This window comes from Nilaparvata lugens, chromosome 1 (assembly GCF_014356525.2).
Source record: "Nilaparvata lugens isolate BPH chromosome 1, ASM1435652v1, whole genome shotgun sequence".
NCBI classification, from domain to species: Eukaryota; Metazoa; Arthropoda; class Insecta; order Hemiptera; family Delphacidae; genus Nilaparvata; species Nilaparvata lugens.
In genome coordinates this window covers 98,542,090-98,569,813 of record NC_052504.1, presented here as the reverse complement: position 1 = coordinate 98,569,813, position 27,724 = coordinate 98,542,090, and the positions used below count along the sequence as shown (strand labels likewise).

The following is a 27,724-nucleotide window of genomic DNA, read 5'->3' as shown; positions in this document are numbered from 1 at the left end:
AAATTATAAATATTTCTACAACATACCTGAGTTTTACTTTTCTCCAAATTGGCCAATCCGTTTTTCAATTCCTTTATTTGCTCTTCCAGTGCTGAAATCTGCTGCTTACTAGATACTGCAAGAGAATATAAAAATTTCAAGATAATGTATGGAAAAAATATTTTTAGCATCATACAATTTCTAATATAGATAAATAAATAATTTATTGTCAAAAACATAAAAATGTCATAACAACGTCATCAGCTTACAGCAATATCACATTAAATATCACATTTTATTTTCATTATTTTAATCTATCTTATTTTAAAATCAATTGCCTAGTACTCTCAAGTCAAAAAACAAACATTCACACAAATAACTTACAAAATTGAATTTCGAGAAACTCATCTACTTTATATAAACATTTTCCAACAAGCAAATGCGCAAACAAGCAACAAGCGATAGAAATGTAGAAGTAACATTTCAATTGAAAAATGTCTCCAACTTTAGAATCAATTTACAAGACAAAATGAACATTTTATTTAATTGGGAAATGAGGCGTGTTTGAAATATTAAATTTTTATAAAATGAATTTATTAAACGAACACCAGCGTTGACCAAGGATTTAATGCTTGAATTTCTATAAATTTAATTCTTCTTCGATTAATTGTTTATTTAAAAATAGAAACAATTTATTCATTCATTCATGAAAGACAATAAATAACAATTAATTTAAAATAGCTAGACGTATGGAGAATTGGAAAAAGGTTTGATTTAACTAATGAAATTGATGACGATAACTCAAAATAAAATTTCGAATTGCCCAACGCAATGAGATTCGGATTGTTTCACTTCTTCAATTAAATTGATTAAAAGGATTCAAAGCATTGGTTGATTTCCATTTTGTCATAGAAAAGATAGTACAAGAAGATATCCCACGATATAGGTAGTTTATGTTACAAATTTCAAGCCGATTTTTGTTAACTCAACCCGATTACGGTCGACTACTGTCTATTATTACTGTTCTAGCCGGGTGGGAGTGTAAGAACGCCACAGTATGAGAGACTACCAGCGTCACATAGCTTCACCAAAAACAACTACTACGACTATCGGCTTGAGTTAACATTGAAAATTGGAGCATGAACGACCTATACCATGGGATATCTTCTTTTGCTATCTTTTCTCTATGGTCATTATACTCAAGTACAAGCATGAGCCTATAGACTTATTTATTTGATTGTTTATTCAATAATGATAAAAACATATTCTCATAAAAATATTTGGAATAAGAAAACTGGAATGAATTATCACCAGAAAAAAAACTTGAAATTAGCTTAAAAAACTCATATACAGAGTGACACAGAATAACCGGAACTTTTAAAAGCGCCATAAAACATTAGTGGGAAGGACAAAAATGATTTTATTCAAACTAATGTAAAGTTCAATTTGAGAATTATTAATAACATCTATCACTTCTTGGCAATTACTTCTTCAAGATGGCTTCCTCCTGAACGAATACACTCTTTTTGAACATGGCGTTTTCAAATGTTCCCGTTATTCTGGGTCACCCGGTATTTTATAAATTAATTTACCTTTGATATACACTATTTGCCTGTTTTTCTCTAGGAATCATTTCAATGATAAGTAGGCTACTTATATAATGTAAATATAAATAATATCATAGCGAAAAGATAGAATAAGAAGATATCCCATGGTATAAGGCGTTATGTTTCAAATTTCACTGTTAACTCAACCCGATTCTCCTCTTCCCCGATACTTTTTTCGTGAAGCTATGTGACACTGGTAGTATCTCATAATGTGGCGTTCTTACACTCTCACCCGGCCAAAACAGTAATAATATTCTGTAGTCGACAGCAATCGGCTTGTGTTAATAAAAGTCTGCTTCAAATGTTGAACATAATTGATCTATACCATGAGATATCTTTCATCTGTGGTATTATACATTTTTCTCGCATAAGAAATCAGACCGAGTAGGTGAATAGTATTTTATCACTAGAGAAATATAATAAAATGTACTGATAATTTCCTTCAAGATGCGCCAGAGAAACTTACTTATTTGAAAAGTCAATAAAAACAAAAGTACTTCGGATAATATTGTTTTAAGGCTGTGCAAAGGCTAAAAATAAACTTTCTACTGGTGATATTTTTCAAAGTTTTTCGATTTGTATATCATCAAGCTATCAAAATGAAAAAGTTTCCTCAGGAAAACATTTTTTTTCCGATCATTACTTTTTGAGATATGAGCGCCTAAAGTTTAAATTTTTGGGACAGAACATTTCAAATTCGGTAAGAGATAAATCCATGAGATTCAGAGGATTGATTCTTCATGCTATTGCTGATCTAGTAAAACCAAAATTTTCTGAAAATATTTTTGATAAGTTTTTCAATTTACCAAAAATGACAAAAATACTCAACAAAAATTATTTTTTGTAATTTTTAGTAAATTTAATAACTTTCTCAAAAATTTATATTTTCAGAAGATTTTTGTTTTACTAGATCAACAATAGCATGATCCTTTGAATCTCATGGATTTATCTCTTACCGAATTTGAAATGTTCTGTCCCAAAAATTAAAACTTTAGGCGCTCATATCTCAATAAGTAATGATCGGAAAAAAATGTTTTCCTGAGGAAACTTGTTCATTTTGATAGCTTGATGATATAGAGATCGAAAAACTTTGAAAATTATCACCAGTAGAAAGTTTATTTTTAGCCTTTGCACAGCCTTAATGTTTTTTTATATGAGAATACAATTTCCCAATTCTTTTTCATGCAGTCTTGAAAATGACATCAGATCAATGGCGACCTCCATTGCGCATACACTGATGAAGTCGATTTTTGAAATTTGTATCCACTCGCTGCAGTATATCAATCGGTATGTTGGCAATGGCGACGCGAATGTTGTTATTGAGGTGTGCTATGGTCCTTGGTCGATCGACATAAACCAGGGATTTCAAATAACCCCATGAAAAATCGCATTGAGGAAACGCATGTGGAAATGAGCCTCGTCACTGAAAGAAATGACCGTGTCTTCAGGCAGGTTGTCAATCAGCATATCACATGCATTTTGACGGGCAACAAAATCGCGTTCAGTTAACTCTTGAACAACAGCCAATTTATAGGGATTAAATTGCAGGTCTTCATGGAAAAGTCGTCGAACAGTGGAGTCAGAGATCGCCATAGCAGCTGCGTGTTTGCGAGCCGAACGCCGGGGAGAACGCACAACTGACTGCCTCTCTCTTTCGATATTTTCTGGACTTCTGATGGTTCAGTGAAGTCTATTTCTGGGTTTAGCGACACTTCCACACTCCCGAAGTGAGTTAACCCATGACAGAATAGAATTACGGCCAGGAACGAGTCTGAAACGTACTTGGTGTAGTGCTGGACTCTGAACTCTCCTGGCGACCTCATCTAGACCAACTAAAAAGCAAACTAAACTCGGCAATATTTGTTCTTAGAACCGTGAAGAAATTGCTGGATGCAGGAACGCTTAGAAGTGTTTATTTTGCTGTGTTCCATTCTCTTCTTTCATACGGTGTTATATTTTGGGGCAATACATATATTTAGGATTCAAAAGTGGGCAGTTAAGAGTAATGGTGGGTGAATCTATTAGAGCAAGTTGTAGAGGTTATTTCAAAGAGTTAAAGATTCTCCCACTACCAGGTGTATATATTTTGGAGGCTCTTTGTTTTATTGATAAGAATAAAGATAGATTCAATACAGGAGAGTTGTTCCACTCATACAATACCAGATATAGACAAAACCTCAGAGATGACATTCATCGAACTGGTATGTTTGAGAGGGGGTTAAAGAGTGCAGGATTTCGGCTTTATATTTCATTGCCAACACGCGTAAAGGCTCTTACAGGTAAAGAGTTCAGAATTAAGGTGAGGGAGGAGTTGTTGCAGGTTTGTCCCTATTCCAATGAGGAATTCTTTTTCCATTATGGAATGCAAAGATTGACGACTTAGATTATAATTGACAAATCCTTATACCCCTTTCATAGGTGGTCAGTGAGACGAAAAAAAAAATGAAAATGAAAAATGAAAAAATGAGGAGGAATTTCAAATCGAGCGCGGAAGGCACGTTGTATAGCAACAACAAGTAATCGACCATTAGAAAAGAAGCTCTCTACTGCGAAGGTCCGCTGCTCTCTAGACCAGAGCATGATGGCTACTTACTTGTGGGAGGATACATTTGGGAACTTCCCCCTCTTGCCCCTCTACGCGACAAATTCACCACGCTGAATTTTTTTCAAATAAGTAAGTTTCTCTGGCGCACTTTGTAGCCTACTTACCTAAAAGTTCTTGAGTTTGGCGGTAGGATAGCTCTGCTCCCGATTTTTCAGATTCCAAGATCATAATTTTCCTCTCCAGCATATTGCACTTCTGTTGCTCCTGAGAAAGAGAATTTTTCAATTTCTCCACCTCTCTCAACCGGACATCATACAGTACACTCAATTGATCCATACTCTGATATCCTGAACAATACAAAGTACACGTTTTTAGGATTACAAATCAAGTATCATGAATTTGCATGTGAAAATCTGAAATTCTCTAAGTATAACGGAAAGGTTGAACGTAATATTAATCTGATAGATGAAATGAATTAAAAGAAATCTTTATCTGGCGGACTTTTTAGTCCTCTCTACATCTCAACCTTGAAGATCAATAAATTAGTTTCATTAATTAATTTATTGACAGTAAGAAATCATATACAATTTGAGAGAGGAGAACAGACACAGCCAAAAAACTGTATTCCTCCCGAATTTTGACCAATAAAAGTTTTCAAATATCATGACTTTAAACTGGCGAGACAAACTTGATCTTGTGGTCTAGATACTATAGTGATAGATTATGTAAAATATCGGGGACCGAGCTTCGCTCTGCAGCACAAAAGCATAAAAAAATTATTACGAAAGAAGAAATTGTAATAGCATTCATACAGAAATGTTCTATCTAATCACAGTAAATTGAGATTAATTCCCAGAGGAATGCAAAAATTTCCCTCACAAAGGCCCAGTTGCACAAAAGCCGGTTGAATTTTAATCCTGATTAACTTCACGTGAACCAAATCAGAGAAGACCATTTCAAAAAGATGGATCTACTGGAATTAATCAGGATTGAAAATACCCCGGTTTTTTTGCAACTGGCACTAAGTACCTGATTGAATGATTACAAAAGTTCAACAGCTGAGTCATAATTTTGAGTCCCACACACATGAACTCGCTCACTCACTTCCATCACCAACAGACGACGAAATAATTATTATCAGCTGTTTTTCCAAGGATAATAATTATCCTTTTAATGTCCTTCAGCGAGTTTTCCCAGGGATGAGACCTAGTGCAATCGAATCTTCATATTATAAACCTACTATGTTCTGAATTTCGTGAGAATCGTTAGAGCCGTTTTCGAGATCCGGTGAAATACAAACATATAAACATCCAAACATATAAACAGAAGCTGCTCGTTTAATAGTATAGGATATAGTGAGTTCCGCATCATAATGACAGTGGAGAAAGATAGGAGAACAGCGTAGGCGATTCTTTGCCTTGTCACTAACTTCTGTAGAGGATATCTGATACCGGTATATCTGATATTATACTATGTAATATTAACTGTTTATTCTTGTTTAAAATAATCAATAGTATTTCATTCAAAATGAAATAAAAACACACAAATATCGTCATATTCTACAGTTTTATTTGGTATAGAACCATGGTTTCGTGACCACACAGGTTACATTCTCAAGCTGAATATTTTATCCGTCAAGAAAATATATTTTTCAATTATTTAATAATAAATTTTCATAATATGAGATTGATTATTTTGTTAATAATTATTCTGGAAACGTTGTGGGTCTAGAAAAGGATAGCGCTGTTTTGTCAAATGATAGACAAGGATAGCAACACTAATGTTAATAAAATATTGTCATCATAACGTCACTATAGAAAATTTCAGGAGAAACACTTACGGCTTTTCAAGTAGGCTTCATTCTGACTAGCGTCTTCCGAATTATTTTGCAAAGCAACCGGTGAAGAGTTGGCAACACTGTTGGACTTGTCAATTGCCGGTGAACGAGAGGAAGAGTTGGCAACACTGTTGGACTTGGCAATCACCGGTGAACGAGAGGAAGAGTTGGCAACACTGTTGTTGATTGACTGCGTGCAATGTTTGTAGTGTGGTGACACTGAACGTCTATTGCTTTTCTGCATTGAATTGTTGCTTTGCTGAGTTGCTTTATTGTTTTGTTGCGTTGCTTTGTTACTTAGCTGCGTTGCTCTTTTGCTTTGCAGCGTTGCTTCGTTACTATTGTATGATATGTCCGATTCGTCTTCATAGACACTCGATAGATTATGTTTGCGATGGAACCGGTTGCTTTCATTTCGGCTGCTGCAGCTGACAGTTTTCATTTTATGATGCCCCTGCTTGCTTTCGACCGCTTTTCTATGGGACGATTTCGATTCACAAGTCTTGGTACTGGACTTGTCTTCATAGCTGGTTGATTTATCTGTAATTGAAATGATTAATAAAGATAATATTGAAATTGGAATAATTAATAATCTGTAATTGAAATAATTAATAATAATTAATGATCCCTATGTTTTAATGGCAGTGGATGAAGATAGGGGCCGATACTCTGCCTTGCCACAGCCTTCTATAGAGGACAGCTGATACCGATTATTTGATGTAGAATAGAATAGAATATTTTTTATTAGTTCAATACAGTACAGTCATATGGATCACAACTATACAATTGAACATTGTCAAGTACAAAAAAATCTCCAATATTTAACATAATAAATAAAAATATAGATATAGCCTATATGATATCATAAATAATTGTCACATAAAAATGCATTTACACTATAAAAACTTCTTTCAACAAGAAACTTATACAGAGCGTTTTGGAAAGTCATGCTCTTTACCCTTGGACTACCAACCTTCTTCACATACACGGAATACCAACTGGGGTAACTAGGTCACCCCAACAAGATTTCTGTTTTATATCTTTATTCTATATTTTTTTCCATTAATTCATCTATGAAATGCATTACAAAAGCTTTTAATATAATTAAAAATAAATTTCTTTTGTTGAAAATATGTTTTCAATCAAAAACTGACAGGACAAAAAATTGAGCATTCTATCAAATAGATGTAGGGGAAATGTTGTCAAATAATTAAATTATGGCTATAGAGAAGCAATTTTTTCAAATTTAGATTTCAAGTGATCATTATGAATCAGGTTTGGCGAAAAAATGATAATTGGACATTAAATTTATATCTTATGCATTCCGATAATGGATGGAATATACCAAAAAATTGCATGACATGGAATACCAAGCGGGGTAATAGAGTTACCCCAAGGATAAATCTGCTAATAATTGAAAAAATAAGAGGAATGAAATGATTTTATGAGAAAAACAACTAAAGTGATATGTTTTTAACAAGTACTCAAGGTTTCAATGAAATACAACAACATTATCTACAAAAAATGGGGAAAATGTGGGTTGGGGTAGTCCAATTACCCCGCTTGGTAGTGGAAGGGTTAAAATCGATATTACTAGGCAACTTGTTTAGAAATTTTGTCCCTATGTAGCAAGTTTTTTCTCAAAAATCTGGTTTGGCGCACTTACACAACTTTTTTTGCCGTTATAAAAATTGATCACCTGACGCTAGTGTTCAAGCGCATCCCAAGTCTACTTATAAACAAAGATCTGAGTCACCTGGTGACAGGACAATAACGCTGGAGACATACGAGGTCTGCTATCTCTTCATAGTGAATCATTTAATAGGATCAACAGTTGCCAACAGTTTGCAATTGGATAATCACATTTTCTCGAATTTCGAGCTTATTTTCAATTTTAGGTGAAAATGTTAATGAACATTAATTATAGAGATTTTTATGCTCAATCTTTTCCACTCAAAATTTGTTGTTCAAATTGTATCTGTAGCCTGATAATTGGGAATCTAACATCAAACTTTGCATAGATGGGGCGGAGCTCCTGAATTTTTTCAGATATGGGACTTGTGGCAGTTGATAGAGCTTATCAATGACTTTTTTAGGTGTGAATTTGATCAAAATCGTTGGAGCCGTTTTCGAGAAAATCGCGAAAAACCCTGTTTTTGACAACATTTTCGCCATTTTAGCCGACATCTTGAATTGCATTTGATCGAAATTGTTCGTGTCGGATCCTTATATTGTAAGGACCTTAAGTTCCAAATTTCAAGTCATTCCGTTAATTGGGAGATGAGATATCGTGTACACAGACGCATATACACTCACACACCCACACACACACACACACACACCCACAAAAACACACACACACACACCACACACACACACACACACACACACACACACACACACACACACACACACACACACATTTGATTCAGCCACTTTTTCAGACTCCGGGACCTTGTAACGTATAGAAATTTAGAAATTTGGGTACCTCAATTTTTTCGGAAAGCAATACTTTCCTTACCTATGGTAATAGGCAAGGAAAATAAAAATGATAGTGTAAGGACCGTAAGTTCCAAATTTCAAGTCATTCCGTTAATTGGGAGATGAGATATCGTGTACACAAACGCACATACACCCACACACACACACACACACACACACACACACACACACACAGTCATACAAGACCAATACTCAAAAACCACTTTTTTGGACTCAGGGGACCTTGTAACGTATAGAAATTTAGAAATTTGGGTACCTCAATTTTTTTCGGAAAGCAATACTTTCCTTACCTATGGAAATAGGGCAAGGAAAGTGAAAGAGAATTATTGGATTGATTGCTGTTTTGTCTCCTTAAAATCCTGATTTGTGGCGTTTAGGTGCGCTTTAGACAAATAAGCTACTGGACATTGCTTCACAAGAATTGAATTCCCTAGAATTATTACATAACTCAAAATACCGGTCAACAATAATGACCATCAGAGAAGACGTAGCTATAGCGAGGTCCACGTTATAATGACAGTGGAGAAAGATAGGAGAAAAACGTTGCCGAACCTCTGTCTTGTCAATGCCTTCTATAGATGGTAGCTGATACAGGTTTATTGATGTGATATTAATTGGTCATTCTCGTTTAAAATAATAAATTATATCTTTAAATAATTTCATAATTAATTTACGTAATTAAGATGAAATATTTTATCATTTAATTATTAATGCTACATTGTTAAAAGACGATCTGGCAACTGAGCAAAGCGATAAAGAGATAGCGCTATAAGCTTTGTTGAATGATAGACAAGGATAGCAATACGATTGCTAATCAAACACTGCCATTATAGCGTGGACCTCACTATAGAAATCAGTCTTCGGAAGACGTAGCCGTCATATTTCCCAATATTAAAATCTACACTTCGCTGGTTTGAAATGGACGGATTGATTAACCTTAGTTGGCTACGTCTTTCAAAATAAACATCACGAAGCTTGTTGGTCTATTTTAGGAGCACTCTGTAGAAAGACATGGATATATATGAAAATATTGTTGTACTGTACATGGATACTTAATTTTTTCCAGCACTACAGCCCAATATGAGCTTTGGCCGCCACCACTACAGCTCTCCACGCTTCTCGGTCCTCTGTTAATTGTCTCCATCCTCTATATCCCATTTTTTGGAGATCGTCTCTCACTTCATCTTCCCACCTTATTCTCGGCCTTCCTATCTTTCTTCTTGAATGTAGCCTCTCCTTGAATATTATTTTAGGCATTCTGTTTTCGTTCATTCTTCAGATAAGTCAAAACCATCTAAGCCGCTGTGCCTTTACAAATTTTACAATATTTCGGCCTTTTATCAATGCCTCGAGCTCTGTATTAGTTCTTCTCCACTCCTCTCCTTCTTTTACTGGACCATAAATCTTTCTTAGGATTTTCCTTTCAAAACGCCTAAATTGTTTTTGTCTTCTTTTGTTAAAGTCCAAGATTCACAGCCTGATTCACAGGTCGAATTAGGCTCTCATATATTTTAAGTTTTGTGTTTCTACATATGAGCCTGTTCTTTAAAAGGTTCATGTTACTGAAGTATGCTCTATTTCCAGCCAAATACTCTTTGTTTTATGCTGTAACCCATCTTGAACTCGTTATTCAGTTCAACCCCCAAGTAGCTGAAGTTCTTTACACCTTGAAAGATTTTTATTTCCAATTTGGAGGTTTTGTGGAACTCTTCTTGCTTGACTCCTTCATATTTGTATATACCTAGTTTTACTTTCATTCACTATCAAGCCAATCTTATTCGCCTCTCTTTCTAGCAACAAATACGTTTCCTTCAGGACATCTTTCCTTCTTGCGATTATTTCTACATTCGGTGGAAAATATTTCCCCTGTCTAATCCTTCAATAGCTCTATGCAATGCAATATTGAATAGGATTGCAGATAGTCCATCGCCTTGTATGACAACATGGATACTTAATGCTTAAGAATTTCTTTGTAGTAATTTTTGTGTTCACGTAAATAAAATTGATATGAAATACAATTACTCAAAATGAAAATTATAACTTACCCGTGACATGAGATTGATGACTGGTATTGGAGCATTCATCATCATCATCGTCGTCATCATCATCATCATCATCTTCGTCATCATCATCGCTGGTAATATCAAATGCTTCTGATAGTTTTTTTAGAATCTGCAACAGAAACGTAATTTTTGTTTATGTCCTGAGTGATACAGACCTTGCACAGTTGGCTGAAGAAAAATTGATCTTCTTCTTCTTTCTCGATCCCCTTCTGCCTCACAGCGTAGGGTGGTTTGAAGATTCCTCGGCCCAGCGTCTCCACTCCCCACGATCCTCAGCCAATCTTTTCATCTGCTGCCAGTTTTTACCCCTAGCAGCCCCCATTCTTTCGACATGGTTTTCAAACGTTATTCTTGGTCGTCCTCTTTGCCTCACTCCAATAGGTTTCATTTCCCATATTTGTTTGGCCTTTCTCTCGTTTGTCATCCTTGTTATATGCCCGAACCATTTCAACTGCCTTTCTTGCATTTTGCCAACCAGGGGTTCAATCTCCACTTCCTGCCTTATGACTTCGTTCCTTATCCTGTCTCTTCTTGTTTTTCCCACAATCTTTCTAAGGAATTTCATTTCAGATACTCTGATTTTCTGAGCTTGCCTTTCAACAACTGGCCAGCTTTCTGTGCCATAGAGGATAGTAGAAAAATTGATATGGATATATAATATATGAATTATTAATTCATGTTATTCTACATTGAGATTCTTTCAATTTGTAAACACACTCCACTGTACTACAGTAATTTGTAAACACACTACACTGTACTACAGTAATTTGTAAACACACTACACTGTAAACATAGCGTTTTGTAAAATTATTGATTTGACTTGTCTTATACTCCATCACCGGAGTCCTAAGGACGTAATCTTTAAAACAATGCAGCACCTGATTAACGTTGGTAGACTCAACTTGTCTGTCATTAGATACAACAGATAGCTCTATCCTATTCCAACTGCGCACCGTTGCTAAATCATTTATAGACAGAAATACTATACGAATCGCTTCCTCATTGTATTAAGAAAATCATGATAAACTACCAGAATATTCAAACTCAATTATAGAAATACATAATTAAATGATGGAATATATTTTTCTTGGTGAGAGTAATTTACGGTAATTGATAATTAATAACAATAATCAATAACTAATAGGTGTATTATATAAATATACCAGGGTGTCTGAAACACATCCATCCACTATAGAAGAGGTTGAAATATAACGTGGCTACTATGCTGTCCTATAATTTACACTGAATTTATATTGTGAATCTCACTATACGTCTATCACGTTTTGTATGTAAGATTTATTCAGCTGATTAAATAATCATCTAATAGATCAGTAACATGGAAATATTGTGCTAAGTTATTGTTCACAAGCTGTAGTGAGTAGGGTGGTCTTTTTTCGTTGGGGCTACTCTTGAATATAAATAAAAATATAAATCTTATCGTAAAATGATTCCACACCATTGATAGCCTATTTAGAATGAACTACTGTTTTATTTTTATTCTACCTTTAATAACTAACAAACCTTTATGACTAAAATTACTAATTACATTTTTTTACATGTTTTAGAAAAGAATATTATGATCACCCCGACACATATTATTATAGTGGGGTATTATAATTAGAACTAAGTTTAGTATTAGCAACTTTTGTATGTATAATATAACAACTATGTATATGTTTTGTCAATAAACTCCTCTGGTTGCAATTCATTGGCAATCAGAGAAATTATTATTATTAGTTTATCTAAGTAAAGACAGCTATGATGCCATTATCATATGGCTAATGGATAATGGCATCACATAGCTGAAACATGTTTTGAGTAAACAATTTTAAAAAGGGTACTTAGATTATAATGTGTAGAGTGGCTATCAATGGTGTGGAATCATTTTACGATAAGACTGAGGAAAATTTGGACGTGGAGTTGGACATTCATTTGAAATCACTCTTTGATTTTCATTCGTTGAGTTTAAATTTGATAAAAAATTGAAACTTACATTTTCGTTTTGCTGTCTTTCTTCTTCAAGAGCATCCTCCTCCTCCTGTCTCAACAATAAACTGTTGTTGATAAACATAGAATTCGAGTCTTTGAACAGACTCAACCCATTCTGTGCTTCCATTTTGACGCTTTCATTCAATCACATTGGTCTGAAAAAGGAGATTCAATTAAAACTTTAAAGATTCAGGATGAATGTCCACCTATCAGTATGAGAGAGAGTTCGTGTCTTGATGATATGAAAACTTGACGAACTGAAAACAGTCGCCAGCAACGAAAACCGTGTCATAAGCTGGATTCCCTTACACCCGCGACAGTGAAAGAGACAAAATCTGTCCCTTGGGTTCTAATGGGTCTATTCATACTTGCTCGGCCGGGCTGAGTGTGAATAGTCCCATTAAAACTCATGGGAATTATATTTTCACTGAACCGCACACGTACTCTGATATGTAGGAATCTAGCTTTATTCGGTTTCATATTTTTCATGTGCGTTTTCTTCTAACAGCTATTTTTCAAACTTATGAATGAGCTTAGTGAAAAGCTTATGAATGATTATTTTAAGAGTATCTTCATGTTCCCAATTAAATACAGTACTGGTAATTTGAAATTATTTTGTTGGCAACCTTTAAGCTTCACTTATTTATTTATTCTTGCACGTGTCATAGGCTATTATAAAATAACATTGAAAAATATCATACAAGCAATTAACACAACGACTATAGAGAGGTCCACGTTATAATGACAGTGGAGAAAGATTAGGAGAACAACGTTGCCGATCTTCTGTCATGTCAATGCCTTCTATAGACGGTAGCTGGTACAGGTTTATTGATGTAATATCACGTTATAATGACAGTGGAGAACAACGAGAACAACGTTGCTCATCCTCTGTCTTGTCGATGCCTTCGATAGACGGTAGCTGGTACAGGTTTATTGATGTAATATTAACGGTGAATTAACGGTTCATTCACGTTTATTATATTTTATAAGGCAAGCTATTTTTCAATAATTTCAAAATGGATTTTCATAATTAAGATGAAATATTTTGTTAATTAATTATCAATTCTACATTGTCAAAAGACGATCTGGCAACAGAGCAAAGCGAGAGATAGTGCTATCAGCTTTGTTGAATGATAGACAAGGATTGCAATACCATTGGTAATCAAACACTGCCATTATAACGTGGACCTCACTATAAATGTAACAATCCTATACTATTAAACGAGCAATTTCTGTTCATATGTTTAGATTTTTAGATGTTTATATGTTTGTATTTCACCGGATCTCGAAAATGGCTTTAACGATTCTTACGGAATTCAGAACATAGTGGGTTTATAATATAAAGATACGATTGCACTAGGTCTCATCCCTGGGAAAACTCGCTAAAGGACATTGAAAGGATAATTATTATTCATCCTTGGAAAAACAGCTGATAATTATTTCGTCGTCTGTTGATGATGGAAGTGAATGAGCGAGTTCATGTGTGTGGGACTCAAAATTATGACTCAGCTGTTGAACTATTGTAATCATTCAATCAGGTACTTAGTGCCGATTACAAAAAGCCGGGTTATTTTCAATCCTGATTAATTCCAGTAGATCCATCTTTTTGAAATGGTCTTCTCTGATTTGGTTCACGTGAATTTATACAGGATTAAAATTTAACCGGCTTTTGTGTAACCGGGCCTTTGTGAGAGAGATTTTTGCATTCCTCTGGGAATTAATCTCAATTCACTGTGATTAGATAGAACATATCTGTATGAGCTATGAATGTTATTATAATTTCTTCTTTCGTAATAAATTTGTCATGCTTTTTTACTCCAGAGCGAAGCTCGGTCCCCGATATTACGATATAAATGGGCAATTTATTAAGACTAAGCAAAACTGTTTAGTTATATTTCTGCTTGTACACTCAATAGAATAGTGGAGGGTAGCAGACTACAGTGAGGTCCCCGTTATAATGGCAGTATTTGATTAAACATTGGTGTTGAGATCCTTGTCTATCATCATTCTAAAAAGCAAATAGTGCTATCCTTTTCTAGCTCTTCAACGTTGCCAGTTGGTTTTCCAACAATGTGGAAGTATAATTAATAAAAAACATATTCAATCTCAATCATATGCTTTTCATGTTCTCAATCAGCTCTTGTTTGATGATAATGAAGTGTAACAAAAGGGTAAAGGGTAATAAAGTGGTTTTGTAATAATACTCAAGTTAAATGAGAACAAGACTCAATAGATGTTGTACAATCTTAGCAGAGCATATATTTTATTTTAGTTATGTTTTTATTTATTCATCATTTACAATCAACTGAAGGACAAAGAAACAGACTACAGTCCAAAACTTCTTTTCATCCCAATTTCATAAAATAAATTGTCCAAATAAAGGTTATGTGCGACTTTTCAATTTTTCACTCACTTCCACATTGAAACAAAACACAAACACTTGAAACACAAGTTTTATGTATTTATTAATGAATTGGTTGAATTGCGAACAGATATTCTTGATGCTACAACTGACACCTTGCTCAGTTTTGGTGTTAATACAAAATTGGCATGATACATGACAATAAGATTTACAAGATTCTATCGAGGATTGTTTATCTGCTTCTGAGGATGAGGGGACTTCTCTTCAGGATGAGAGTGTACCATACAGTGTTTATTTACCTCATCCAGTAAGATATTCAAATATTTCTGATATTCTGCACAAGTCAGAAACTTCATCTTCAGTAAAAGGCACCAGAGAGGCAGTAGTCGATGCTTTCTTTCTCATACAAAAGAAAGCTGTTAGGTATCTGGCGGGACTCGGGTACAACCACCCTTGTAGAGAAGCATTCAGATCGCTATCGCTACTGACTGTACCCTCAATTTACATTTTCAGGCTGATCTGTATTCAGTCCAAAATAGAACGAATTTCAGACGTAGAGCCGATATGCATTCGTACAATACTAGAGGGAGAGAAAACTTTGCAACTCAGCCTCATAGGATAAAGCTATTTGGGAGGAAGCCTAGTTATGCGGGGTGCAAGTTTTATAATAGACTTCCACGCTTTTTGAAGCTGTCATCCACTAGCGGTGAATTGAAAGGGTTCAGGACTGACCTTTATAAGTTCTTGGTTAAAGGAGCATATAACTCGGTTGATGAGTTTTTTGAGGGCCATCCATAATGACTATTGTGAGTTGTATAAATTTGTAGACATTTTTTGTTCTGACTAATTTGTCGTGATGCTGAGATTATTTTCATATAATTGACGCATTCATGTGCATTTCGTGTATGCAGTCTGAGTAGGGATGATTGATATTGATTATTTATGTTTTATACAATGTTTCTGTGATTTGACCTGACTGTGATTGATTCTTTTTAATCTCCATTAGACCTGACTATGATATACATGCTATCAATAGGTATTGTTTTATTCATTAATAGATTTATATGTTGTTGTTTTTCTGCTATAGTTGAATTTAATTATGATCTAGACTGATTCAGCAGTGGAACAAATAAGCTGTGATAAGATTTATATTGAATAGACTATGGAATGGAACTTGTATTAATATTGTATTGACTCTAAATTACTGTATGACGAAACTATGTTTGTAAAAGCTCTTGAGTTAATAAAACGTTATTATTTAAAATTCAGAGACCCGGGCAAGATACTTTTCTCGGGCCACTCCCATGTTTCGGATGGACACGTTAAGCCGGCTGTCTAATAACTGTCGTTATGTCATGTCAGAGGCCCTGAAATTGATTAGGCGCGACCTGAAAACTCGTACACCAAACCTGAGTCAGCCAGGTCACTCGATATTATTATTAGTAAAAGCACGGAATAAACATACCAGTAGTGGTTCTCTACTCTGTGGTAAAAGGCATGAAGGTGAAGAAGGTGATGTTGATCAATGAGTAATGATGTCTATTAACATCCTAATGTTTTCTGAGCAGAAGGTGGAGCACCAAATTTGTAGGAGATGGTGGCAATAGACATTTTTCAAGCCAAAAAGTGGCTCATTAACAATGAGCTGATATGGGAAGGAAACATGGATCAAGATCTCCTATCGATATAGGTAGCATGTAGACTGATTGATTATTTATATCGGAGTTTTTTAGATTGGTTTGCTAGTGATTCATTCCTAAACAGTGTGAGAGCGGTTTTACTTGGATGTTTGTTTTGATTTGGTAGCCTGCTAGTGTCTGGATCTAGGAGTTTAGGGGAGTGACAGAGTTTCTGGAAGTCTGATGCACAGCCTTATGGGTGAGTGACACTACTTCTCCTTACTGGATCATCCAGGTGGGAGAACTCAGACTAATTGTATTCAAGATGGTGCATATCATGTGTAGACTAAAGTAAGTTACTCTGTCAGAACGCCAGTCTACGGGTCAAGCTACACTATGCGTGATTACAGACGAGCCGGCAGGGCAGAAACCTCTCCGATTTGCTGATTATTCCCAAACTCTAACCCAATCAGAGAGCATCCTGCCCAGCCGACTTGTCTGAAAACGCTTCTTTTGACTTGACCCTTATTCTTGGAAGATACTACGCAGTTTAGTGGGTATGCACCCAGTCTTTAGAGTGTGTTTATATGCGGACACAGGACAATGTCAGACATGAGTTCCTTACATGGCTCGTCTTTCAACACAAGGATAGACAGTCCCACACATGGTGGGCTTAGCCTTTTAAGCTCATATCTGTGCGTAAATGCATTCTGCTGTACTTTATGGAAAAAGAGACAACTACATGCTACTACACGTTAAGATTGCAGCCATTCGGCTTAATGGTCGTTATTCTGGGTTTTAATCTGGAAACCAATCTAGTGTTTTCCAATATATTTTGCTATTCTTATTGACTGCAATGGATAATTAACGGTATCACTTACTGGCGAGAGAAGCAGACAAGCACTCCTATGACATAAAAGTAAAAATTTTTACACATTTTATACTTTAAGCTGAGTAGTAAGAAAAACTATTGTTATCAAATATTGCCCTGAGGGCAATATACTTGTTGCTAGATCATAGCTTGTTGAACAAGAACTGGGAAAGATAATAGTGCCTAACAATAACAAATTAAATGCATCACACAATACTTACAGTTATTGACGTCCACAATAAAAACTGAATAACATTCCATTTAATTTGGCTTTAAAAATTGAGTTTAGAATATAGGTTAGTTCCAAGGGTACAGTAGTGGTTGTAATTTACATGAAAATCAATGAATAATATTGCTATACCAGAACATGAATGAAACACTGGAAATCACAAGATATTCAGTTAACAGACTGAATTTCTCTTAACAAAATAAAATGAATTAAATTCAAACAGCAAAAACACATATCTGGACTTAGCAACATAAGCACGGTTTTGGTTATTGGTAATTGGCGGTAAAAGTGAAGTGATGGTGCAGAGTGCGGTGGTGCGGTCAGTCAGCTGTCTTTTTGTGGTGTCGTGGTGGAAAACAAAACATAACCTAAAAGGTGTCCAAGAATTCTGAATCTGAACTGATCTGATTATGATTTTGTTGTTTCCGTTTTTCCTTCCTTGTTTGTTTAATATTATAGTAACAGGTAATTTTATAAGTATTTATCACATATTTTATTTGGTAATGTAGATTAATTTATCTGCTAACTATTGGTTCTTGAAGATCATTGATATTGGATTGAAAAGAGCTCTTTTTGAAAACACCTAAAAATGTTACTCCATTCATTGTCTAATGTCTTACTTAATCGGTATTTTGTATTGAATTTTTTATGTTGTTGATTTTGTTCAGTATTGTAGAAACTAGGAGCCATGCCATTTCTTCTTTTTACAATTTATAGAATAAACCCATAGCCTAATTAATGTGAGACTATTGAGACTTCGGTCTGTCTCCTACTTGAAACTGTCTAATCTATATGATAGTGTGAATAGTATTTATTATTTACGGTACGGAAAGTCTCTAAATTATTATTAATAATGAGTAGAGTAGATCTATGATCTATAATTTATGATTCATAGTAACATTATTTAAAATCTTCTCAAGCAAAGATAACGTATTAAACTTCTACTTGGATGATGCTAGTATTATAATGCCAGTATTTAGTATTTCAAGTCTTTCATGCGATTATAAAAACACAAAGAAACGTCAGAATAATAAAAATTTAAACTATTGCCCTAAGTTAGTGAGTTAGTTACAACCAAAATCAGAAATAATAACTTACCAGCGTCCTACCCAACATGAAAAACTCATTGAGAACATACAGTGGGTTCTCCACCAGCAATCTCCTCAATACAAGTTCAACCTGGCCGGCAGTTTTCTTTTTGATATCGGGAGCTTTTTGAACAGTCTTTGATAGGTGGGCAAGGCCAGTTAGTTTCCTGCCCAGTCTCTGATAAAGTACACTCAACTTTACTTACTTGTTACATCATATTTCATATTATTGTAATTTATTTGATTGTTACTTGATTCGTAATAATAAACTTTCTGTCCATAAAGTGACCATGTAGGGCATGCTCACAAGAGACAAGTCAGAAGAAAAACATAAAAGGCAAAAACCAGCAGCGGACATCACAGCGCCAAAATTAGTCAAAATATCTACTCACCAGTGCACTGTCACATTCAAAAAATTCGTTAAGTGAATAGAAAGGATTCTCCTGCAAGAAGTGCTTCAACCGTAGTCTTCTCCTTATTTCAATGACGGGTCAATCGTCAAGCTATAGCTCCTCTTTCGTGTTATGCGTATGAAAACTCTGCCTGATGGCAAGCTCTTCTACATTTGCGTGGGTCCTGCAAAGAGCATGAAAGATGTTGAGAGCAAATACGGCGAGTATTTTCTCTCTAACTAAGAGAGGATGACAATGAACCAGTCTATCAGTCTACAGATGACCTGCAAGGCTTTCTTCGCGGCACTCTTTCAACATCCTCTTTATCAAGCATTACATTTTGAAGCAATCTATCCACCAATTTCTGGTCATGAATGGAGATTACTGAATACGCAGCTCCACCCTAGACAAACAGGCCGTGCAACAGGATGCTCTGATAATTAGCAAAGTAGCATAACTTGATATAGTGCTTACTACCCGCTCAGCCTATAGCAAACAGCCTCTACATGACTGCTCCATGACAGCTCAATCCTATCGAGGATGAAGCCAAGCAGCTTGACTGGAGCAGACCCATCCTCCTCATTTCTTAGGTTGAACACAATTGTCGGTGTTTTATACCTTGCACCTTATACCTTATACCTTCTTCTTCATCCATTACCCACAATTATTGTAGGATCGATGGTGTCATGTCATGAATAAAAAGAAATAACAAAAAACACTAAATTGATCAAGATGACAGTGATCAAGTTCAGATCGAAAAGAAAACCATATGAGGCCTTGCTCTTTAACATAATGGCACTTTAGCCTGATAATATTTGAGACAGGTCATCATTTACATATTCAATTCAATTCAATTTTTTTTCTGTCTGTGACCAGTGTATATACCGGATAGACATTGTCGATTAATAAAAACACAAAAGTTCAAATATGTACACTAATCTCAAGATGGCCGATCGAAGAGACTGACAAAACATACAATCTCCTCCTCACTCAAAGAATAGAGAGGGAGGTTAATTAGCTTCTCTCGGAGCACTTTCTTGAACACTCTCACCTCCAGCTCCCGCACATGCAGTGGAAGTCTATTGTAGATTTTTAATGCGCGCATTGGGTAGCAAGTGTGCAGCTTAGCAAATCTAGAGTAGGGAAGGTCAATGTTGTGTCGCCTTCTAGTTCAATAGTTGTGTATCTGGCCTCTTGCTTGGAGTGTGTGAAGTTGGCCCTTCAGAAGAACAAGGGAGTTCAGCACATATTGACCGAAGACAGTGAGTATTCCCTGTCTCCTGAACAGCGGGCGACAATGCTCCAAGTATGGTGATGATGTTATTATAAGAATCACTTTCTTCTGTAGGAGGAGAATTCTGTTACATGCCCCCAAAGTGCAATCCCATAATTAATGTGGCCATGAAACAGACCATGGTATGCAGTAACCAGGTAACTCCTTGGAACATGACTTCTCAATTTCCGTATCAGATATGTTACTTTGGAGAGTCGGTTACATATCATATCAATGTGCTGGTCCCATGTCAGTGATGAGTCAACCATGAATCCAAGGAGCTTAACCTCAGGCCCACCAAAAGGAGGTAGACCATGCCTCAGGGTGCACAGAACATTCTGTGTCTTCTCCCCATTCATACACAGTCTGTTTGCCCTAAACCATGTGCTTGCCTCCTCCAACAGTTCAGCAGACCTCAGTACGGCCTCAGACCTCAGTAAATTATCTGGACTTGCATTTTTAGGTAGAGCAGACTGTTTCTTTCTAGATTTATTTATAATATTCCAGGCTGCCTTGCAGGGATATTCCTGGACATCGTAATAAGCCCTGCTTCTCAGGAAACCGGTCACAACTCTCTTGAACACGCTGAGCCCCAACTGCTTGACCCCTGCAGGCAGCCTGTTGAAGTAGCGTAGCGCTCAACTCCTATAGCATACCCGCGATCTCTGGAGGCGCACCCTGGGGACGTCAAACAGCTCTCGATGCCTGGTGTTGTGGTGATGTACATCAATCCGAATCAACAAATTTTGTTGATTCTTCACGTACATGAGGCAGAGAAGGAGGAAGTGGCTGATTACAGTTAGAATACCCAGGTGAAACTTTGAAGACCTAAAATTTTCAGCAGTCATGTCACCTGCATCAATAAGCAATGCCATTGTTGAGACTTGTGAAGTACTTGCATACATCTTGCAAGACTACATGAATGTACATTTAATTTACATTTATTTAAAAATGGGCTTGCAATGAGCAAGATGTTCGCTTCCAGTAAAGATCCTGGCGGCCCGTTTCTGCAGCTTCAGTATGTCCACAACCTTGGCTGAGTGACCCCACATGAGTAGACCGTAGGAGATATGACAGTGGAAAAGTGCATGACCAGATATGCCTCCGTCACATGTCCCCTCAGTTTGAGCAAAAGGAAACAGATTGGGGACAGTCTCTTGGTCACCTGCTGGATGTGGCTGGCCCAGCTGAGCTTTGAATCCAGCATAAAGCCCAGCAGCTTCACAGGAACCATGAGGTTGAAGACCGCAGATGCTCCGCTGACCTCTCCAGCACCTGCTGAAGGTCAATGCCAGATGACAGCAATGATGTATCATCAGCAAACAGGAGAGTTGCACAATTGTCATCCAGGTCGTTGATCATCATGATGAACAGGATTGGCCCCAGAATTCAACCCTGAGGTACCTCAAACCTGACAGTTTTCTCCTCATTGAGGAGGAAGAGGTTTGCAAAGAACCAGTTTGTTGCAAACAACCTAGTCTCAAGAATAGCTGCCCTCAACCCATCAGTACTGCAGCATACTCACTTGTATACCTGCATACTTGAAGTAATCCAACTAGAAGACTTGCAGCCGTGGTCGTCATTTGTCTCATTTGATCATCTGCAGGTCAGACGACATCCCAAAACTCTTTCATGAAGTAGAATACCTTTTGAAAAAGATGATTCTTCAATGATCTTTTGAAGATCAAAAGATCCCTGTGTTATTACTATGTGCATTTGTTTTTTCGAATAGCACTAATATGTTACATATTTATAGGTATTATCAAAAATCAAGTACACATGTTATTAAATAAATACTAGTAGTTCTGTGAACAGTAGACATCGCGCTCAGTAAGTTACATTGACCTGTTGTTATGTTTTCTCAAAAATAAATTTATCAATCTAAAATGTCTAGAAAAAATCCTAAATAAACATAGAACTTTCTGTCCTATCGTACTGTGACGTGTCGTCCCGGAATGTGAGTGTGAGCGCTGTTATCAGGTCTGGCTGCAATACTGTCTACAACGTTGATGGAAAGATACATTTTCAAGATGTTCAATGTTTTTGAACGGGTAGTTATAGTCCACTAGACAGCTGATTTATGATGAACTCTATTGTCTGATTTTTACCCCAATATTGGCGTATGAAGGAGACTCCTTTTTCCTTTTATATTATCCTTGAAATGCAAAATTTCCAAAAACCTTGTATATACGTCGACGCGCAATTTAAAAAGGAACATACCTGTCAAATTTCATGAAAATCTATTACCGCGTTTCGCCGTAGATGCGCAACATATAAACATTTAAACATTAAGAGAAATGCCAAACCGTCGACTTGAATCTTAGACCTCACTTTGCTCGGTCAATAATTATACTTTATCTTTACAGGTACCGCTGATCAAAAACTCAAACATAACCATACTTCCTTTCTTAATGTGATCCATCTGCTATTGACGAGTGTTTTAAATGAACAATCACCGAATCTGATTGGTAAGTTTTATTTATTCCTTTCTTATCAATTTAGAATAAACTACACTAGATATCCTTATTCAAAGGTCCTTCAAAAATTGCGTTATTTTATTACTATTTTACTTTCAAGTGAAAAAACACTCACATTTTTGGTGTGGCGACGACCGTTTCATGCTGGTGCTGCACATCTTCAAGCCAAACAGAAACTGAAGTATTCAAGGTTAAAAAACTTAAAGTTGAAAATACCGCAAATACTTCAGTTTCTGTTCGGCTTGAGAATGTGCAATACCAGCACGAAACGGTCGTCGCCACACCATAGAATGTGAGTGTTTTTTTCACTTTAAAGTAGTATAAAAAATACAATAGTAATAATATTAGTGAAAACAAGATGGATAACCAACAACGGGTTGTTTTATTGTTGAAGATGATTTTTTAGACTTGGGGTGTGATCATATTGAATGCGCAAATGCGAATGTGCAAGTGATTGTCAAATCATTCATGAGCCGAAAAAACATTTGAAAATTTCCATTGGAACACGGTGTGAGTTGTATGTTCGTGCTCACACTGAATGCAACTATAGTGAGGTCCACGTTATACACGAGGTCCATGGCAGTGGAGAAAGATAGGAGAAAAACGTTGCTGATCCTCTGCTTGTCAATGCCTTCTATAGACGGTAGCTTATTGTTCATTTTTTTTGAATGAACAATAGAGGAATGATACAGGAAAGTTTTCCACTTTGAAAAGATGAATAATTTACAGCGAAGTTCAAAGCTAATCTCAACTAATGAGTTCTAGATATGGGCCACTATTGGATAATCATCAAGGTCTGAAAAGTTACAACAATGATTCTTCCTGATAAAAAGCTAAAGTGGAGATTCACATAAATCCAGCGTATGGAGTTCTAGCCATGTTTGACCCTACAAGATGCAAAATTTTGTTTCAGACTTAACCAAACATGCGAGTGGCGAATCAGCTTACAACATTGAGTTCTCAAGAACAAAGTTAATCTCTGCTAGACTACAAGTAACACCATCTTATATTACTCACACCACAAAGTCTCCCGTCTCTGAACAGAGTAAACACACTTTTCACCTCCACAAAGCAAAACTTTCAGATAACGAACTGAGATATTTGTTGGAAACCTGAGTACTCAACACAAACTTATGTGTTGTTTTGAGGATGTGAATAGAAGCTGAAAACTCAATCTTAAATGATTATGAAGCTTCTACCTCACAATAATTGGAGTCTTTGGGTCTTCCATTGTGTTTTTATACAGTAGAGATTTATTCCCACTGAAAAAATATGCATAGTATGTTCAGATGCAAATGTATGAAACGACTGCCGAATACCAACTTCTGTTGAAATGGAATAAATTAATAAAAATTATAGGTTTATTGACGTAATATTAACTGTTCATTGTCGTTTAAAATAAACAATTATATTTTATCATGCAAGAAATTATATTTTTCAATAATTTGTTAATGAATTTTCATAATCAAGAATAAATATGTTGTTCATTAATTATATTTCTACATTGTTAAAAAACAATTTGACAACAGAGAAAAGCGAGACAGAGATAGTGCAATCTGCTTTGTTGAATGATAGATAAGGATAGCAATACCATTGCTTATCAAACACTGCCATTATAACGTGGACCTCACTATAGTGTAATACTAGCTAGTATTGTAGCTAATACTAGCTATTATAATTTTTGAAATTTTTTATTTTCAATTGTAATTTGACTGCAATCCAACACTTTGGTTAATGAAAAGTTCAATTCTAGCTTAAATTAATAGTTAAATTTTGACATTAAAGGGGTATTCACTCTATTAACTAAACACCTAATATTTTCCATGTTTTTTCCTCACGTCATACGCATAGCCTTTATAATATAGTGTAATTCTATAAAAATGAAAAATATTGCAGATACAACACTTGTTTCAAATTCAAATTTATTCATTTGCCATAGAAGTAATTGTAATTACATAAAAATTTATAAAATGAATATTAGCAATTAAAATGGGCCACTACCGCCAAGTAGTTTGGTTCTTTGTCCATGATCGATTCACGAATTTGTAGCGAATTCTCATTTATTAATTTAATGATTTGATAATGTACCTATTGTATAAATGAATCAATTAATTGGTTTTAAATTTTATACAGAGTTTTCACTTTCTAATGGTGGTTGAAATAATCATTTAAACATATAAAATAATGCTTTCTGTTGTTGATGATTATGTTTCCATTTTGCAGCATACCAATGAGATCATCTGTGAGTGTCATTTTGTCAAGTCCGACTCCAGATCCGAACATGTCGCATCCAGACTATGAGCAGACACCTCACGATCATGCAGCCATTCTTGTCCTTGTCAAACACATTGGTAATTATTCAAGCTATCTCACTTTATTTTCTTCAAAGTTACATTGTCCAAAAATCAGATTTGTCAATTTATCTTACAGTATTCTGTTACTCAAATCATAAAGGTTTTTATAGAAATATCATACTCATTTCCTAGAATGTTTAATGATCCCATCTGTATCTATAACGTAATAATGAAAAGAACTGGCTTTCCATCATTATATATTATTTAATAATACATGTACGGGATAAGAAATTCACGAATGACACTTTTTATAGAAGACACACAAATAGCATCATCACGTCTGAACTACTGAACTGATTAACTTGAAATTTTGCAAATATATTCTCAATTTACTGAGAATGGTTATAGGCCTATTTTAAATTCTTCAAGATTTCAGTAGGTCAAGTTTTGAATTAGATCCTTGCGGAGCACGGGTTACCTGCTATGGTGAGGTCCACGTTATAATGGCAGAGTTTAATTAGCAATGGTATTGCTATCCTTGTCTATCATTCAACAAAGCGCATAGCGCTATCTCTTTCTCGCTTTGCTCTGTTGCCAGATCGTCTTTTAATAATGTAGAATTAATAAACAAAATATTTCATCTTAATTATTATGAAAATTCATCATGAAATTATTGAAAAATAAATTTTCTCGCGTGATGAAATATAATTGATTACTTTAAACGAGAATGAACAGTTAATATTACATCAATAAACCTGTATCAGCTACCGTATATAGAAGGCATTGACAAGACAGAGGTTCGGCAACGTTGTTCTCCTCTCTTTCTCCACTGTCATTATAACGTGGACCTCACTATAGTTATTATTATTTGAATGTTCCCTATATAAAATTGAGAAAGTTACAGTGTCAATCTGAGGTCACATCAATAAAATAGAATGTTATATCACTCGGTTTTGAAGCATCTAAATTTGAAAATCTACTTTGGGAGAATAATTAAGGAATGAACATTTTGTGAAGTGAACAACTACAAGACTCAACCTATTTCGGACTATGTGTAGGTAACCTTATCTAAATTTTGGAGAGGAATAGCACAAGGTTAACTTCTTTTTCTCTCCCTATCATTTTTATGATGAACTTATTGTATGAATCAATCAATCAATAAACGCTTTCATTTTACCGTTGTGTACCAGGAATCTTATATCTGTCTTCAAAAAAATGTGAAAATGATGCTTTTAGAGAACCCACTGTTTATTTTATTGTTTTATTTATTTATAAGATCGTTTGAAGAGCTCTCTGATATCTCTTGTGATATTAAATAGTTTCTTTCGAGCTGACTGAAATATTTATATAATTGTTATATTTTGATGATTAATGTTTAAAAGTGTCTTGTAATCTGTATTCGTTGAACTCTATACTTGAGAATGTACCGTATTCCTTATTGTAATCCATATGACTTGGCACACTGTACTATTTCAAGTATTTAATAAATATTTTTATCTCTATTGATTTTTATTCTCTAAAATTGGAGAGCATGAGGAATCAGATTTTTTTTGAAATTTTGACTGAGTATCGAAACTTAGTCAAGAAGCGAGAATTTTTCTCGTAACACCAATATTCTCCTCAGCTCTAGGGCCACAGATTATTTTGAGGAAAGTTGAATTTTCGAAATCCGGTCAGATTGAAAACTTCATTTTGATCTACTTTGAAAAGCAATTATTAGAACCGCACTATACGCACTGAATAAACGCCACCGGATTTTCGGTTATTACAAGAACGAGCTCGTACAATGTGTCCCACAAGATACCGTACGTTCTTTAACGATCAAAATTGGGTAGCGTTTATTAGGTCTGTATGTTATGAACCTTAAGATAAATAAATTTGATAGTTTGAACTTATAAATATTATTGAATAAAATTGCTTATAGCTTTTAGGTATGATTATTCAATAATTCTAAATAATTCTCTATAATTTGATCTTTTAGAGTACCATGAAATCTTTTAAAACTATCATTAAGGCTAACTTTTTTAAATTGTTGCTCAGAAGTGGTTGATATGAAAGCGAATATATATCGTATATATCAAAGAATACCGGGTGATTCAAAAACGACTTTACAACTTTTAACATTCATGAAAATCTTATTAAACAAGGTAAAGAGCTGGTTTTGGTGTTGTTATAAAGTAAAACACTTCAATTTTTTCACCTTAAACTAAATATGTTCTATGTGGCTTCCGTTGGTTATCCTACAGACATCGATAGTCGACTTCTTCCTAGAAATCAGTGGATTGGCCGAAATGCACCAATTACATGGCCCCCTTGTTCCCCAGACCTAACACCGCTGGATTTTTTCTTGTGGGGTCTTATAAAAGATATGGTGCATACCCCCTTTGCCAGCCTTTCTACCTGAACTTAGAACAAGGATTTGCGCTGCTGTTGAGCAAGAAGTTACACCTGAAATGATAGTGCCAGTCTGGGAAGAAATCGACTATCGATGGGATGTCTGCAGGATAACCAACGGAAGTCACATAGAACATCTTTAGTTTAAGGTAAAAAAACTTGAAGTGTTTTCCTTTAAAACAACACCAAAACCAGCTCTGTAC

The 27,724-nt window shown here is 35.3% G+C and overlaps 2 protein-coding genes across 5 annotated transcripts in view; one reads left to right on the top strand and one right to left on the bottom strand.

The window, feature by feature from the left end:
- The window catches only part of LOC111043516 (MATH and LRR domain-containing protein PFE0570w), a 28,868-nt gene extending 10,970 nt beyond the window's left edge, over positions 1-17,898 (bottom strand). Inside the window, exons 1-6 of the mRNA XM_039419647.1 lie at positions 17,596-17,898; positions 12,527-12,677; positions 10,516-10,642; positions 5,972-6,508; positions 4,296-4,478; positions 27-115 (exon numbers count right to left, since the gene is read on the bottom strand). Of these exons, the coding sequence (XP_039275581.1) occupies positions 27-115; positions 4,296-4,478; positions 5,972-6,508; positions 10,516-10,642; positions 12,527-12,649 (1,059 nt within the window). The 5' untranslated portion in view covers positions 12,650-12,677; positions 17,596-17,898. The remainder of the gene's footprint in view (positions 1-26; positions 116-4,295; positions 4,479-5,971; positions 6,509-10,515; positions 10,643-12,526; positions 12,678-17,595) is intronic.
- Positions 17,899-17,927: 29 nt separating this feature from the next.
- Positions 17,928-27,724, top strand: part of LOC111047118 (protein brunelleschi) — a 91,198-nt gene continuing 81,401 nt past the window's right edge. For all 4 annotated transcript variants that reach the window (XM_039419749.1, XM_039419753.1, XM_039419751.1 and 1 more), the window contains exons 1-3: positions 17,928-18,068; positions 22,723-22,824; positions 25,057-25,184. In XM_039419749.1, coding sequence (XP_039275683.1) covers positions 25,064-25,184 — 121 coding nt within the window. In that variant the 5' untranslated portion in view covers positions 17,928-18,068; positions 22,723-22,824; positions 25,057-25,063. The remainder of the gene's footprint in view (positions 18,069-22,722; positions 22,825-25,056; positions 25,185-27,724) is intronic.